Source organism: Trichechus manatus, unplaced genomic scaffold, assembly GCF_000243295.1.
Source record: "Trichechus manatus latirostris isolate Lorelei unplaced genomic scaffold, TriManLat1.0 scaffold00253, whole genome shotgun sequence".
In the NCBI taxonomy this organism is placed as follows: Eukaryota; Metazoa; Chordata; class Mammalia; order Sirenia; family Trichechidae; genus Trichechus; species Trichechus manatus.
This window is the reverse complement of record NW_004444189.1, coordinates 1,985,229-2,001,185: the sequence shown is the minus strand read 5'-3', so window position 1 is coordinate 2,001,185 and position 15,957 is coordinate 1,985,229. Positions and strand designations below refer to the sequence as shown.

Sequence of the window (15,957 nt, the reverse complement as noted above, 5' to 3'; positions counted from 1 at the left end):
GCCTCCTGGGTTCGGGCAGCGATCCGCGGCCGGAGCCCCTAGGCCCCCGTCCACCCCCGGCAAGCGGAGCAGGCGGCGCTCTCCGCCGTCCCTCCGCCCTCCGCCCTCCGCCGCTGTGCCCACCCCCTAACCGGAGAAAGTGCTGGTAACTCCTTCCTCTTAGCCGCGTTACCTGCTCCGCGCGCCCGTGGGTAAGTGCAGCGGTCTGACAGGCACACGAAGCCCCTTCGGGTGGCCGGACGCGGCTGGGTCCCTCAGGTGAGGAGCTGTACGCTCGGGTGGGTGGGCTGCGTGGTGGGGAGTCCGAAGAAGATTTGGAGGCTTGTCTAGGGTCGAAGGCGGGGTGGGGGTGGGGGTAAGAGTGGGGGGGCTGTGTGTCCGCCGACTTGGCTTTGGTTAACTCCTTCCAAACCAAGGCGGGGTAGGTTACGCGGGCCAGTTTTGGGCAGCTATAGGAGCCCCTCCCAATCTAGCGTGACGGGGACATCCCACCCTAGGGACAGCCCCCCCGACACCGAGATCCCGTCTCCACTTATCCGTCTGCACAAACACCCACATATACACACACTCCTTATCCAGCTTCTCTAAACGGAACTGCATTTGGACACTCACGTAATCCATATTTAGTGTTTAAAATGCACAGCCTCTGGGGACTCCATGCTGGAGAATGTGTTTCCCTGCCCCATTTTATTTCCCCCGCGAAAGCGCTTCCAACTTGCTGAGGTGTGGGTGTGGGCTCCACCTTCCCTACCACGAGATCTATGTTAACGCAGGCTTCCTGCTGACAACTCCTGCGGACGTGTTATGCAGACTTAGACGAATGCATGCAGTCGGCCACTGCCCAGGCTTGGAGCCCTTGCGAGGTCACACGTTTGCTTAGTGTCCAAGTTTACTTTTATCATTGAAAAAATCTCAGTTAAAATGCACGCCCCGCAGTTAGCAGCTCCTGGGTCCCGCAGCGCGCCCGTCTGTGTGCACGTGGGCGCATCTGCGTGTGCGCACACGCCGCATTCGCGGTCCCTGGTGCGGCCTCTTGTCGCTGCGCTGGTGGCGACCCTTGCAGTGTTTGGCAGGCTTCAGGAGAGGCACATGAAGGATTTCATTGAGTGTGAAGACAGAGAGCAGAGACAGAAAGCAGAAGGAGGCGGCTGCAGCCTTTGTAGTCGCGGAGGAATGCGGAAATGTTGAAGCACTATGTCAAACTTTTTTGAAATGGGGTCAAGTCACATTCAGCCAGCGTGGGAAAGCAACAACAGCAAAAAAAAAAAAAAAAAAAAAAGTGGAGGGTTGGGGGAAGGCACTGCTGCTCCCGTTTCTCTTCGCCGGAGCCTACCGTCCGGGGAGCGAGGGGGGAGAGCCAAGGCGAGGGCTGCGGGCGGTGCGGGGCCAGGCGGGGGCGGCGGGCGCAGTTCCCTGCGGGGGTGGGACGTCTCTCGACGCTTCCTTCGCCGCTGAGCCCCAGGCTGGACTCGGGGGAGGAGGGACGCGGGAGGGCGGACTGCGCGGCCGGCGGCGGCTCGCCCGCTACCTGTGTGGCCCTCGCCCTCGCGCAGACCCCCAGCTAGGCTTTAGGGGCTTGTTCCTCGGCTCCCCAGGATTCGCCTTCACCTTTTAAGAAAAGCTCTGGATGGCTGCAGCGTGAGGGACTCTGTCCTCGTCGCAGTCGTATCGCCCGCACATCGTGCGGTCGCGCCGTTTGTTGTTTCTTCAGTTCCTGGCCGAAGGCGAGCGGGCCAGCGGTTGCAGGAAGGTAATTCCGAGGTGTCCTGGGAATTCCAGACACGCGGCTAGCGTGGCGAACGTCTCTGAGGCTGAGGCGGCGGTGGGGCGGGAGGTCCCCGCGGCGGTGGAACGCAGCTGAATGGGGAGGGAAATTGGGGGTTCCCCCCTGCCCCGCGCTTTGTTGTGCGGAGGGCTCCGGGAGATGTCTGGCCGCAGACGGGATCTGGCCTCAAACCGAAATGAGACTGGTGCAACCGCCTCTACTGCCTGTCTACATCGGGGACAGTCCTTGGGATGGGAAAAAGTCCGCGTGTCTGGATCCCTGGGGTGCATCCCTTTCCCTCTCACCCTCGGAGGCGCAACATATGTATACTCTTCTTTCTTTTTGGGGGGAGGTTGAGTTTTGCTCAGGTTGAAATCAGATGAAAATTTAAGGGCGAGTCAGTTATGCTATCTTTTCCTTTAAGTTATTTTTTAAGGAGGCGAAAGTGTCTCCCACTCTTGGGGTCCCGTGGGTGACTGCCTTTTCCAGGGCCTCTCGTTGCCGCAACCCCGAGTAGCTAAAGCCCAAATCCTCCCGGACCTGATGGATTGTCCTCCCTGGGTCTCCACCAGGGAGGTCCTCTGAGGCGAAGGAAGAATTTCGATTTACAACCGAGACTCCTTTACCCCAAAAGACCATTTGTGTTTGCGAGTCGTTTTTAAATGTCTCCTCGTAGAAAAACTGAAAGTAGAAAGAAAGGAAGCAATTTCCGAGCAGATGTCTGACCACCCCTTCTCGCACACTCCCAGCATCGGGTTACAGGGTCCTATGAGCCCCTACCCACATTCTGCGGCCCCACACCCGTGGACCCCCCCAGTCTCGCCACACCGGCTTGTGCACGACCCCTGAACGCCCCCCGGCGTCCCCTCATCCTCATACCCCCCTCTCCCTGCACGTCCAGGTCCCGGGAGTGGGGATGGTAGCAGTGCGACACAATGATATAGGGGTAAATATTAAGCCGTGACATTGGCGTGCCCGGCACCTCCCCTCCCGCGCGCTCCCAGCACACTCTGGGCTGCTCGGCACGCCCCCTCCCGTTCCACTGTGCCCCGCGCGGCGCGCTCATCCCCGAGGGGCCCCTGCAGCCTCTCTCTGCGCGAAGACCGCTCCAGCGCTGCAGGGAAAGAAAAGTAACTTCGCTTTTTTCGGAGGAACCAGGAAGGATTAAGCGGGCCGGGAGAGGGCAGGAGAGCGCGGCGGGTAGCGATGGGGGCTTCTTGAAGAAGGAGGGGAGACTGCTGGAACCCCAAGGAAGACGACTGGGATGGCTGATTGCACTTTCTTCTTGTCCTACCGTCTCCTCTTTTAGGTGAAGCGTTTTGGGACAGTAAAGCCCTCAGGCAGAGACTATGTAATCGCCTCTGTGTCTAAGCAGAGGACTCCGCTTCGGGGAGGAAAGAGGAGGGATCGGCTCGCTCCTCCGGCGGCGACTCGGCAGGCGGAGTTTCGCAGCGGCGGTACCAGGGCTGCACCCGCCCGAGGGGAGGTCGCTCCATCCAGCCCCGGCGGCCGCGAGAGCCAGAGCCCCGGAGCCGGCGGGGGCGGGGGAGAGCGAGATCAAGCGCCGGAGCTCGGGAGGAGGAGAGCGGCGGCCGCAAGCGAGCTGAGCGCGCTCTCCGCCCGCCCCAGCAGCGCCAGGCCGGGTGGCGTTAGGACGGCATGGAGAAGGACGGCCTGAGTCGTGCGGACCAGCAGTACGAGTGCGTGGCGGAGATCGGGGAGGGCGCCTATGGGAAGGTGTTCAAGGCCCGGGACTTGAAGAACGGAGGCCGTTTCGTGGCGCTGAAGCGCGTGCGGGTGCAGACGGGCGAAGAGGGCATGCCACTCTCCACCATCCGCGAGGTGGCGGTGCTGAGGCACCTGGAGACCTTCGAGCACCCCAACGTGGTCAGGTGAGCGAGGGAGCGGTGCCCGCGCTGTCGGGGCCGCGCGCCCGGGGAGGGTCGGGGGTCCTCTGGTCCAGAGGGTGAGGGGCGGGGGCAGTCGCTAGGGAGGCCCGGCGCGACCAGTGGATCTTACAGAGTGCGAGTAAGTTTTGTCTTCAGAGCCGTGAGCCAGCGTCGGTGACCTTGCCAGACAGCGAGCAGAAACAGCAGTCAGAAAACGTGACCTGCGCAGGCTTCCCTGCTAGTGTGCAAGTTATTTGTTTTCTCCCTGCCTGCCCTGAAGCGGGGAGTACGGGGAGATTGAGTGGCCCTTAGGGCCAAAACAAACCAACTTGAAACACACACACACACACACCCTCACCCTCCCGCCCCCGCATTGTTGCCCCCCCCCCATCATTGGGGAATTTTTGAGAGACTGAGAGGTAGCAGTGTGCGGTGTGATAGTTAGTGGCAAGATAGCTTCACTAGTCTAAATAAGGTCTAAAAGACGCAGAAATTTTCAAGAATATTTTTGCTAATTACACCGCAAAGTCAAACCAAACTAGTTGCCGCGGAGTTGATTTTGACTCCTGGTACCCAGTACGTTGTACTTTTTCTTCATTAGAAGATGCGTAACGGTAAGAATGATTCCTGATAGTCCAAGGAGCTTGGGTGCTAATGCCCAGTTTCAAACAGTGTCCTTTAAAATTTTCTTCCGAAAAGTGTTACCTTCTTGTCATTATTGCTTTATATCTTTGGGCTGGCATAATCCTTGTACTTCTCCAAAGGGTTATACGTGAGTTCAAGATGTGGTATCATTAGGTTTTGCCTTCTCCACTTGCTTTTTCTGGACTGGTTGTGCGATTGGGTGGGAGAAAGCAGTCTGTTAAAGCCTCTTCTCTGTGGTAACCGATATTAAAGGAAAGTGTGTGATTTAGGATAATGGTGTTTTTTTAGTGATAGTGGAATTTCCCCATTGTGTGGTTGACATTGTGTTGTGTGTCATCTTTTTTTTTTTTAACTACAAAGACGCATAGTTTTGTGTAGCAAAGGAATACACAGAAACTTTTACAATTTGGGTCATAATTTTACCTTTCTAAACTGTTAAGCTACTATGCTGGAAAAAGGTGGTCTTCTGTGGGGGGGTTCTTCTCCCTGTTTTCTCATCCATCTGGGGATTCTCTTCAACAGATAAGTGCCTGCTGTGTGCACTGTGGATGAAATTATGTAAATAAGCATAGCCAAATATTTTTATAAAAAGTCAAACAATTTAACATTAGTCATCAAAGTGGAGAGACTGAAGACTGACCTTTGAAATACCAAGCCCTCTACAGACTCAGGAAGCCCAAGTGTCTACAGAGTCTTCTGGGAGGTTTTAACTTGTCTTCTCTTATCCAAGCTGGGTGATTTGTGTGATGTTTTGTTCCCAAGACAGTTAGACACAGCCTAGAAGGCAGCAAAGGATCATAAATACATAAATAAGGTAGTATATGGTTATAAAGATATATACCAGTGTACTTCCAGTTTAGCTAGTGAAGGAAGGAGGAACAAGAGATAATAAGATTGGGAGAATGAGTATTTTAGGAAGATGGGATTATATGTAAACCAGTAGATTACTTTTGGGGGGATGTGTTTTCTTTGCTGAAAAACAACAAAAACCCTACTTGGGGGTCTTTGTGAGATTGGAGAGAAAAGGGAAGGGTACATTAGCCCCCCCCCCAACTTAGTTATCTTCCAAAGAAATCACCTAAGCCCTTCCCAGTGGATGAATTCCACCACAAGAATTTTAAGAAAAAGGGTCTGATTTTGTCTGTTATCTATGGAGTATTCAATAAACAGTGACGTGACACTATAGTTTACAAAGCACAACTGTTTTTGTAACAGAAGAAGGGTGAGTTGTTTTTGCCATTGTGCTGGTAGATTTTGGATGATCTGTCCTGTTCATTCTCTTGATTTATCCTCTTGAGATTGGTGTGTTTTTGAGATTTGTCCTCTAGAGAGATCTAGTTGACTCATGACTTAGATTCGGTACTGTGAAATTTCAGGAAGATATGCTTGTGAATTGAAGACAAAAGCATCATTTTCTAGAGTTATTTTTGTATGTTACCATGGTATTGATGACACTTACCTCAGAGTTGTCATGAGGATAAAGTGAGATAGTGTATATGAAAGCACTTTGTAAATTAAAAGTACAAGCAGTCCCTTTAGTGCAAGAAAAGGCTGGAAACCTTTTCAATGATTTAAAAGCTGCACGTGCAGCAAGTGAAGGTGAATGTAATGAAGAATTTGTTACAAGTAGGGGTTGGTTCAGTCGTTTCAAAGTGAGAACACATTTACGTCAAAAAGCAAGTACGAGCTGTCCGCTGTCCATGAGTTGGGTAAATTTGAAGTAACCCGTAACCTAGGGACTGCCTTTCTTCAAACGTCTAAGTATTATTTGTATTTAGGCAGATTAGTGGTACCCTTGCCCTGGAGCAAGTGTCAAGTAAGGTTTCAGTTCACCTGACTTTTTCACAGAACAAATCATAGACAAACCCATACATTGACACTTCCAGAACCAAGACACTCGGTGAGTATAATTAGCTTTAGTTAGTTAGGGAAAACTATTAGTTATACGTCATGAAGTTCAGTGACACTTGAGGATGTTATCAGTGGTGATGACACCCTCATGAGCTTACAGATGTCCATTCCCTTTTTGTTTCTTTCCTGTTCTCTTTCACCTCTGCCTTGGAGCAGCCATTGGCCCCCTGACTTGCTTGGCCAGACTAGGAATTCTGCGTTTTAGAGGTTGCTGATATTTGTCCTAGCAGGGTCAGGAAATTAGGACAGGTGACAATTCTTTTTCTTCCAAGAGAGAGTTGTCAAAATTGGGCCCCCAAACCTGTGATTTATCGTTGCCCCACAGGATCAGTTTTACAGTCCTATGCCTGAATCTTTAAAAGGATTCTTAAAAGGGCAGATGCCTTTATAAATGCCTTTAAGTTATAAGTAATTGATCCATAATTATAGGCTCTTCTCACAGATAGTTAAGCCTCTAACTATGAAGGGAGCACGACAAACATACTAGTTTTTTTCAAAAGTTTAAGATTTAATTTTGATAGGTTTGCCAGAAAAGCTTACTTGTTATTGCTGTCACTGGCATTGCCTACATGCACAGGGATGATGGCTTGAAATTCTTGCTTACCTGCGCCTGATGTATCCCAGGCCTGGGCTTGATCAGCCAGTCAGTATCTGGGATGTAAATTCACTCATATTTTACAGTTGGTAATCCCAAAGCCTGGAGCCTTTGCCAGAATCGCACTTCAGTATGAACCTATATGGGAGGTTCTTCACTTCACAAATGAATCCTGTTTTATTTACATCCTGAACTAAAGAAAAAATATAGATAAAATAACATGTTTTATCAGCAGTCTGTTTATTAAACAAGTATTTATTGCAGGCCTACTATGTGCCAGATACTGCTAAAAGCAGGAGGTTCAGCAGTGAACAAATTAGAAAAACTCTCTTACCTTTGTGGATGGGACTCACCTTGTGATAGGATGAGCAGTTGGGTTTTTTTTCCTCTTTAAATATTTATTTCTCTTTAATTTGATTGGCTTTTTTGTTTGTTTGTTTTTGCTGTATTTTTATGCTATAAAAACTAACCAGTTTTTTAGAACAACTAGTGTTTATGATAATTTGGTTGCCAGGAATTTGCTGATTTAGTAGGCAAGGTAACCAAAACATTAATCAGATTCAAATGCTTTTTGGAGATTAAATTTTATCTTATTTGTTAGTTGCTGTCGTTAGGAACATACAATAGATCTATACAAGAAGGCACTGACATGTAACTAATATATCTGAACATTTAAGCTCCATTTATTCAACAAATATTTAGGAAGGATCTATTCTTTAAAAAGGGAGCCCTGGTGGCACAACAGTTAAGCGCTCGGCTGTGAACAGAAAGGTTGGCAGTTCTTACCCAGTGGCTGTGAGGGAGAAAGACCTGGCAGTCTGCTGCCATAAAAATTATAGCCTAGAAAACCCTATGGGGCAGTTCTTCTCTGTCATATATAGGGTCACTATGAGTCAAAATCAACTCCATGGCATCTCACAACAACAACTCTTTAAAAACAGCAGGGCTAGGTGCTGGGAAAGATACCTAGATAAATCAAACCTAGCTCCTCCCCTAAAGTAGTTCCTCCTGTGTTTGAAGGAATAAGATGATAGATGATAGGAAGTATCATGTATCATAAGAGAGACAGATAAGTGCTACCTGTATTGTACCCAGGGATTAAATTTATTAGTGTAACAGTAAAACTAATTCAAATTCACATACTGTTCTAGAAACTAGAACTCATTGCATTTCACTGAATAAAGCTTAAATGTCTAGATACGTTCAATTTTTATTATTAAGATATTTATTCACTACTAAAAAAACAAACGGAAAAAGCCATGCAGGTCAGTGATTATTATTTAAGGAGAGCTTACCAATTTTCTCTTCTTTAAAGATCTCAGTAATATATAGTATAAAAGGGGAGTGAAAATACTATTTTGTCTAGGAAAATCTGGTCATTAATAGAGTAGAAGAAACATGACATGTTATTTGATGCAGCATAGTGCCAAGTCCTCAGGTGGTGTTAATTCATGGAAATCCTTCAGAATAATGGTGTTATTTTGTGGGTGAATAATACATTTATTTTAAGGGCTTGTTTCAATGAAAGCAGGAAAAGCAGGAGTTTAATTTTCCTTTTAAGTTTCAGTATGTTGAAAGTATGTTTGTTCTTTCATTCTTTAAGACTCCTTGAAAAGTTTCCAATTTGTAAAGATTGTTTAGTAAACATTTTCACAATGGTATTCTGCCCATTCCTTGTTCCTGCAGAAGAATTTGATAATGCTGAATTTTTGGTATCACAGTTGCATCCTTTTATACAACTATTATAAATATGGGATTATTAGAATTTCTCTAAGGAAACAAGGATAAAATGGTCAGTAAGAGGAAAGCTTATATAAACTTGAGTATCCTTTGTGATATTTTTATATGTTTAAGACATGAGTAAATGAATATCAATGAAAACAGTCTCCTTGTTAAAAGTAAATTATCTTTTTTAAAAAAATATGCCTCACTATTAATGATTCCTTAGGAATGTTTTTCAGGAATGAAACACTTGATATTTATACTGTATCATTGTAAAATCATGAGCTAGTAGAGTTGGAAGACACTTAGGAAATCTTTCAGCCCTTTTATGTTATAAATAAAGAAACTAAGCCCAGAGAGGTCAAGCCATCTTCTCCATCATGACATTATTAAAGTTGTTGACTTGTTCTTAAATCTCAGGAGCAAGAAAAAATGAGAGAGACACTTTTTGTTTGTTTGATTGAAGAAATTAAACAAAGGGAGTACAATTCTAGTTTGGAAAAAAATGAACTGTATTTAGACAAAGGTGATGGTTTGCCATGAATAAATGACATATCAGTTCGGGAAATTCCTGAATTCTGCAGTATATCCTACTGAAGCATATCTGTGAGAAAGTATTATGACTATTAACTAAGCACCATAATACTTGAAAATTAGGCGGCATAACAATATCCAGACATGTAGGTAAGTATGTGTTACCCATGCTTTTTGAAGAACTAATCACACTCTTGCTGTTTCTCCTGAAGTTCAGGCTAGCTTTTCTGTGTCCATAGGGAGTAAATTGATTGTGAGCTTCCTCATGTAGTAGGACATGGCAGAGATGAAATCTGGGTGCAGGTGAATTGGTAGGAGGAGGAGGTACTGTGTATGATGTTGGGCTCTGTCCAGGGTCCAGGAAGCAGCACTGCAAGTGGGCACTGGTAGTTGGTAACAAGCATTCCTACATAAAGGTCATCATTTGAGTGATGATTCATAGGTGGTAAGTCTGATGAGACAGGCAGGTCGGCAATCAGTGGTAAGAGTTTTTAAGAGCTACTGGGCAGTTTTTTTTTAATAATTTATTTTGTTGTTGAAAATATACATAGCCAAACATACACCGATCCAACAATGTCTAGATGTACGGTTCATTGACACTGATAGCATTCTTTAGGTTGTGCAGTCATTCTCAGCCTCCTTTTCCGAATTGTTCCTCCTCCATAGACATAAACTCACTGCCCCCCTGGCTTCCTGTCTAACCTTTCAAGTTGCTGTTATTAATTTGATTCCATGTAGATAAGAGAATACAGTGTTCAAAAGGGCAGTTGTTTTGAATATCACCAGTTTTCTGCCATATCTGATTCTTCTTTTACCACCTGCACAGGTAATTGCTCTCGGCCGAGATGTGTAGTAAAGGCAACTTCAGGCATGTGGTAGGAATCCGTTGTGAGTGTGGCAGTAGCAGTAGCCTGGAGGTCCATTTGAGATAGGATAATTATTAAACATTCTCAGCCCATCCCTTGCCTATAGTCAACACACACCAGTTGCTATCGAGTCAATTCCAACTCTTCGTGACTCCATGTGTGTCAAAGTAGAGCTGTGCTCCACAGGGTTTTCAATGCTAATTTTCAGAAGTAGATCTCCAGGCCTCCTTCTGAGGCACCTATAGGTGGACTAGAACCTCCAGCCTTTCGTTTAGCAGCATATTAACTGTTCATACTGCTCAGGGAGTCCTTGCCTATAGTAGTTTACCTGAATTTGGGCAACCACTGGCTTTGTGATTTAAATAGTATTTTACTTTTTGATTCCTGTTATCCAGCCTTCCTAAAGGATTCAGTTTAGTAAAATTAAAATCTTAGTATGATAATTTTTAAATTGGAAGATGTCTTAAATTTACCCTAGTCCAATCCCTCCTGGTCTATGTAGGAATTGTTTTATGAATGCAAAAAAAAAAAAAAAATTTTTTTTTTTGTTTAATTCCACAGTATATATGCATTGTAGATAGAAATTGAGGCTAGCTCAGGTTCAAACACAGGTTCATATCCAGCATTAGCAGAACAGGATGACTGATGGTCGTTGCATACCAGAAAATACTCCCATGAGATGTAAAAGTATTTTCTGTTTAATGATTTTATGTTTGCTGACTTGAGAACAAGAATGTGTCTCTTATGAATGATGGTGTCCGTAATGTTAGTTGCCCAGTATGTTTCCTGAGTGAATGAAGTAGAGTAAATTCAACTATAAAACCCCTCAGATGAGGGCTTTCCATCTTTTAGAGTTGCACACAGCATTATCAAGTATCTCAGGCTAATGTTGACATCAGCAGATTATTGGATATTAACTGTAACGCACACACACACACCAACACCAAGTTGACTTAGTAAGAGCCTTCACATACTTAGTGATATTTTAAACGTTTCCTTTCACTGCCCATTTTTTGTCTTCAACTAGCCCGCTGCCATCGAGTTGATTCCTACTCGTGGCAACCCTGTAGGACAGAATAGAACTGCCCCACAGGGTAGTATTCCAAGGCTGTAATCTTTACAGAAGCGGACTGCCACATCTTTCTCTTGCGGAATGGCTGGTGGGTTCGAACGACTGATCTTCCAGTTAGCAGCTGAGTGCTGTAACCACTGTGCCACCAGGGCTCCTTTCGTTCCAATACTAGCTTTGATTTTGATAGAATTGTCTTGTACGCTTTGTTTATGTTTGTTACATGCATCTTACAGGCAAATGGACTGCTCCATTTTCCCTGAATACACCCCATGCCATCCGCCTCTGTGCCTTTAATTTGGGCTCATCTCGGACGTTTCCTCCATGCCCTTCCCTGCACTACTGATTCCACCTGTTAAAATGCTACCCATCCTTCAGGGCCAATCTCTCATGCCACCTTTTTTGTGGTATACTTTGATACTTCCATTTGGATAAAATTTCTGCTTCCTTTGAACCCTGACAACTTTGGACCTTCTTTTTGGCACTTAAACCATATGTTTGTTCCCTTATATTAATGCTAAACCCCCACCACCACCCTCTTTTGACCCTCTGCCCTTTCTTCATATACGAGTTGTAAGCTCCTCGAGGCAAGCAGTGCCTTGTGATTTTTCCCATTTAACCCTATATCCAGTGGAAATAAAATAATGAACATATGAAAGAAATAATGGAAAAATGGGTCCAGGTATTAAGGAGGGGACCATATGGATTATTTCTGTCACACAGAAGAATGTTAATACTGAGGAGTGTCAAATAAAGAGGGAGAGCAGATCTGTATATCGGATTCTACTTAATGGGTTTCCTGGAAAATAATAAAAAATACTGAAAAAAGAAAGTTTTGTTTTACTCCCATCAGTATAGTTTACATTAAAATGAGTTTTAAAGTTTAAATAAGTAATTCCCATAGTTAACTGTACAGTCTTGGACTTAATTTATGTACTGTGAAGAAGACATTAACGTTAGGAAATGTGCATATGTTCAGTAAAAGTTGAAAACGATTTGGACATTTTTAAATGTAAGAATGTAGGGTATTAAAAATACATTTTAATCAATTGCTTGAGTTTTTTTTTCCCAGTAATTTTAATATCTTTGGTGTTCTACCCTGAAAAAATGATTAGGAGGGACAGAATCAGGTAATACCTTTCTAATAATTTGTGAAAGGATATGAAGATTCTGAGTTCCATTCAGGCTTTGTCTTCTACTCCTCCTCATAACTAGTATACAGAGAATTTGGATTCCACCTTGACAAACTGGTAGGTTTAGTTAAGAAGTAGTAGTCTTCCAGCCTGAACTAATTCCAATTCCTCAGGACACACATGGTTGGGATGTGTCTGTGTGTCTGTATTCAGAACAGTAGAATGCAAGCTCCCTGAAAGAAGAGACCGTGTTGTCTTATTCCTTGCTGTATCTCAAGCACTTACAATGGTGCCTGGTATGTCATAGGCCATAATAAGTATCTGTGAATGAACAAATGAGATTATGGCATTTAGAAATTAAGAATTTAATTTTTTTAGTCAGAAATAGGGAATAATACCTGAAAGCATATGTGAGGTGAACTCATACGGAGATTATTCTGATTAATCTCTAGCTTTCAGCAAGGATTTATTGAGCATCTGCTATATTCACCATTTTGTTTGATGTTGTGATTAAAACAGTGATCACAAGATGTACCAACATATTGAAATGTCTATGAAATTTGTTTCAGAATGGTGTATAGATGAAACAAGACTGAACTATGAGTTGATTGTCATTGTTGGGGGAGGTCTGTTTTGCCATCGTCTTGTAATTTATATGTATTTGAAGTTTTCAACAATAAGTTTTAAAAATGTTCCTGGTTGTGGACTCGAAATCAGAAGACTTTGATTCTGTTCTAACTCCTCTGTTTATTAGCTGAATGGCCTAGGGTAAATTCTTTAATGTCTCTTGTCTGCAGTTTCCTTACACTAAAATAGGAATTATTACTACCTTTTGAACCTTAGAGGGTTATAATCAAATGACTGTATATGTATGAAGATCAGATATTATTCAGAGATGAGGTTATTATTAACAAAGCTAATTCCTGCCCTCAAATAGCTTATAATTTGGTGGAGGAAAGAACGTGTACACAGATAACCTATATTACTGATTGGTAGTACTTTCATTTTATTCCCCCCACAGTATGAAAGTATGAATGGAGCAAGGTATTTCTGAAAAAATGTGTATTGGATTTATAGTAGTTATAGTAAAATAGGGAGCCCTGGTGGCATAGTGGTGAAGCACTCAGCTGCTAACCAGAAAATTGGCAGTTGGAACCCACTAGCTGCTCCATGGAAGAATGATGCGGCAATCTGCTTCCGTAAAGATTATAGCCTTGGCATTCAACAGAGTCCAACACCCGTTCCTGATAAAAACTTTCAGTAATATAGGTATAGAAGGGAAATTCCTGAACATAATAAAGGGCATCTATACAAAACCAACAGCCAACATCATTCTTAATGGAGAGAGGCTGAAAACATTCCTCCTGAGAACAGGAACAAGACAAGGATGTCCTTTGTCACCACTCCTATTTAACATTGTGTTGGAAGTTGTAGTTGGAGCAATAAGGCAAGAAAAAGAAAGGGCATCCAAGTTGATAAGAAGTATAACTGTCCCTATTTGTGGATAATATGATACTATACACAGAAAACCCTAAAAACTCCACGAGAAAACTACTAGAACTAATAGGAAGATACAGCAGACTAGCAGGATACAAAATAAACATACAAAAATCAGTTGGATTCCTATACACCAATAAAAAGAACTATGAAAAGGAGATCAGGAGAACAATACCATTTATAATAACCCCTAAAAGAATAAAATATTTAGGAATAAATCTAACCAGGGATGTAAAAGACCTATACAAAAAAAACTACAAAACACTACTCCAGGAAACCAAAAGAGATTTACATAAATGGAAAAACATACCATGCTTATGGATAGGTAGACTCAACATTGTGAAAATGTCAGTTCTACCCAAAGCAGTCTACAAATACAATATAATCCCGATCCAAATACCAACAACATTCTTTGGGGGAAAAACTGATCATTAACTTTATATGGAAAAGGAAGAGTCCCTGGGTAAGTAAAGCACTACTGAGGATGAATAAAGTAGGAGGAATCGCGCTGATCTCAGAAACTACCATACAGCTCCGGTAGTCAGAACAGCCTGGTACTGGTACAACAACAGACACATTGATCAATGGAACAGAATTGAGAACCCAGATATAAATCCATCCACCTTCGGTCACCTGATATTCGACATAGGCCCAAAGTCTATCAAATGGGGCAAAGACAGTCTTTTTAACAAATGATGCTGGCAAAACTGGATGTCCATCTGCAAAAAAATGAAACAGGACCCATACCTCCCACCATACACAAAAACTAATTCAAAATGGATCAAAGACTTAAATATAAAACCAAAAACTGTAAAGATGGTAGAAGAAAAAGTAGGACCAACGCTAGAGGCGCTAATACACTGCATTAACAGGATACAAACCCTAACTAACAATACACAAACATCAGAAGATAAGCTAGATAACTGGGATCTTCTAAAAACTAAACACTTACGCTCATCAAAAGACTCCACCAGAAGAGTAAAAAGAGAACTTACAGACTGGGAAAAAAATTTTGGCTCTGACAAATCTGACAAAGGTCTAATCTGTAAAATCTACAGGAAAATCCAACACCTTTACAACAAAAAGACAATCCAATTAAAAAAATGGGCAAAGGATATGAACAGACACTTCACGAAAGAATACATTTAGCGGCTAACAGACATAAAGAAATGCTCAAGATCACTAGCCATTACAGAAATACAAATCAAAACCACAATGAGATAGCATCTGACACCAAGATTACTGGCACGAATCAAAAAAACAGAAAATAACATACTGTAGAGGCTGCTGGGAGAATGGAACTCTTATGTACTGCTGGTGGGAATGCAAAATGGTACAACATTTTGGGAAACAATATGATGCTTCCTTAAAAAGTCAGAAATAGAAATACCATATGATCCAGCAATCCCACTCCTAGAAATATATCCTAGAGAAATAAAAGCCATATACACGAATAGACATGTGCACACCCATGTTCATTGCAGCATTGTTCACAACAGCAAAAAGATGGAAACAACCTAAGTGCCCATCAACAGATGACTGGATAAACTTTGGTACCTATACACAGCAGAATACTACACAGCGATAAAGAACAGTGATGAATCTGTAAAACATCTTACAACGTGGATGAATCTGGAGAGTATTATGCTGAGTGAAATAAGTCAATCACAGAAGGACAAATATTGTATGAGACCACTACTATAAAAACTCATGAAGAGATTTACACTCAAAAAGAAACAATCTTTGATGGTTACGAGGGAAGGGGGAATGGGGATGGAAAAACACTAAATAGACAATAGGTAAGTGATAACTTTGGTGAAGGATAAAACAATACACAATACTGGGGAAGCCAGCACAGCTTCACCAAGGCAAGGTCATGGAAGCTCCATAGGCACATCCAAACTCCCTGAGGGACCAAATTACTGGGCTGAGGGCTATGGGGACCACGGTCTTGGGGAACTTCTAGCTCAATTGACATGACATAGTTTATGAAGAAAGTGTTCTACATCCTACTTTAGTGAGTAGCATCCAGGATCTTAAAAGCTTGTGAACGGCCATCTAAGATACTCCACTGGTCTCACCCCATCTGGAGCAAGGGAGAATGAAGAAAACCAAAGACCCAAGGGAAGGATTAGTCCAAAGGACTATTGGACCACAAATACCACAGTCTCCACCAGACTGAGTCCAGCACAACTAGATGGTGCCTGCCTACCACCACTGACTGCTTTGACAGGCATGACAGTAGAGGGTCCTGGACAGAGCTGGAGAAAAATGTAGAACGATATTCTAACTCAAAAAAACACAAAACAAAACAGACTTACTGGTGTGACA

At 43.7% G+C, this 15,957-nt stretch overlaps 1 protein-coding gene across 3 annotated transcripts in view; it reads left to right on the top strand.

Moving 5' to 3' along the window:
* The first annotated feature begins 138 nt into the window (after nt 1-138).
* LOC111819047 (cyclin-dependent kinase 6-like) overlaps nt 139-15,957 on the top strand; it is an 87,727-nt gene continuing 71,908 nt past the window's right edge. Inside the window, exons 1-2 of one of the 3 annotated variants that reach the window (XM_023724644.1) lie at nt 139-258; nt 3,075-3,657. In XM_023724644.1, the coding sequence (XP_023580412.1) occupies nt 3,425-3,657 (233 nt within the window). In that variant the 5' untranslated portion in view covers nt 139-258; nt 3,075-3,424. Of the gene's footprint in view, nt 259-1,471; nt 1,751-2,804; nt 3,658-15,957 lie in introns of those variants that run through there. The other 2 variants (XM_023724646.1, XM_023724645.1) reach the window with 2 other exon arrangements.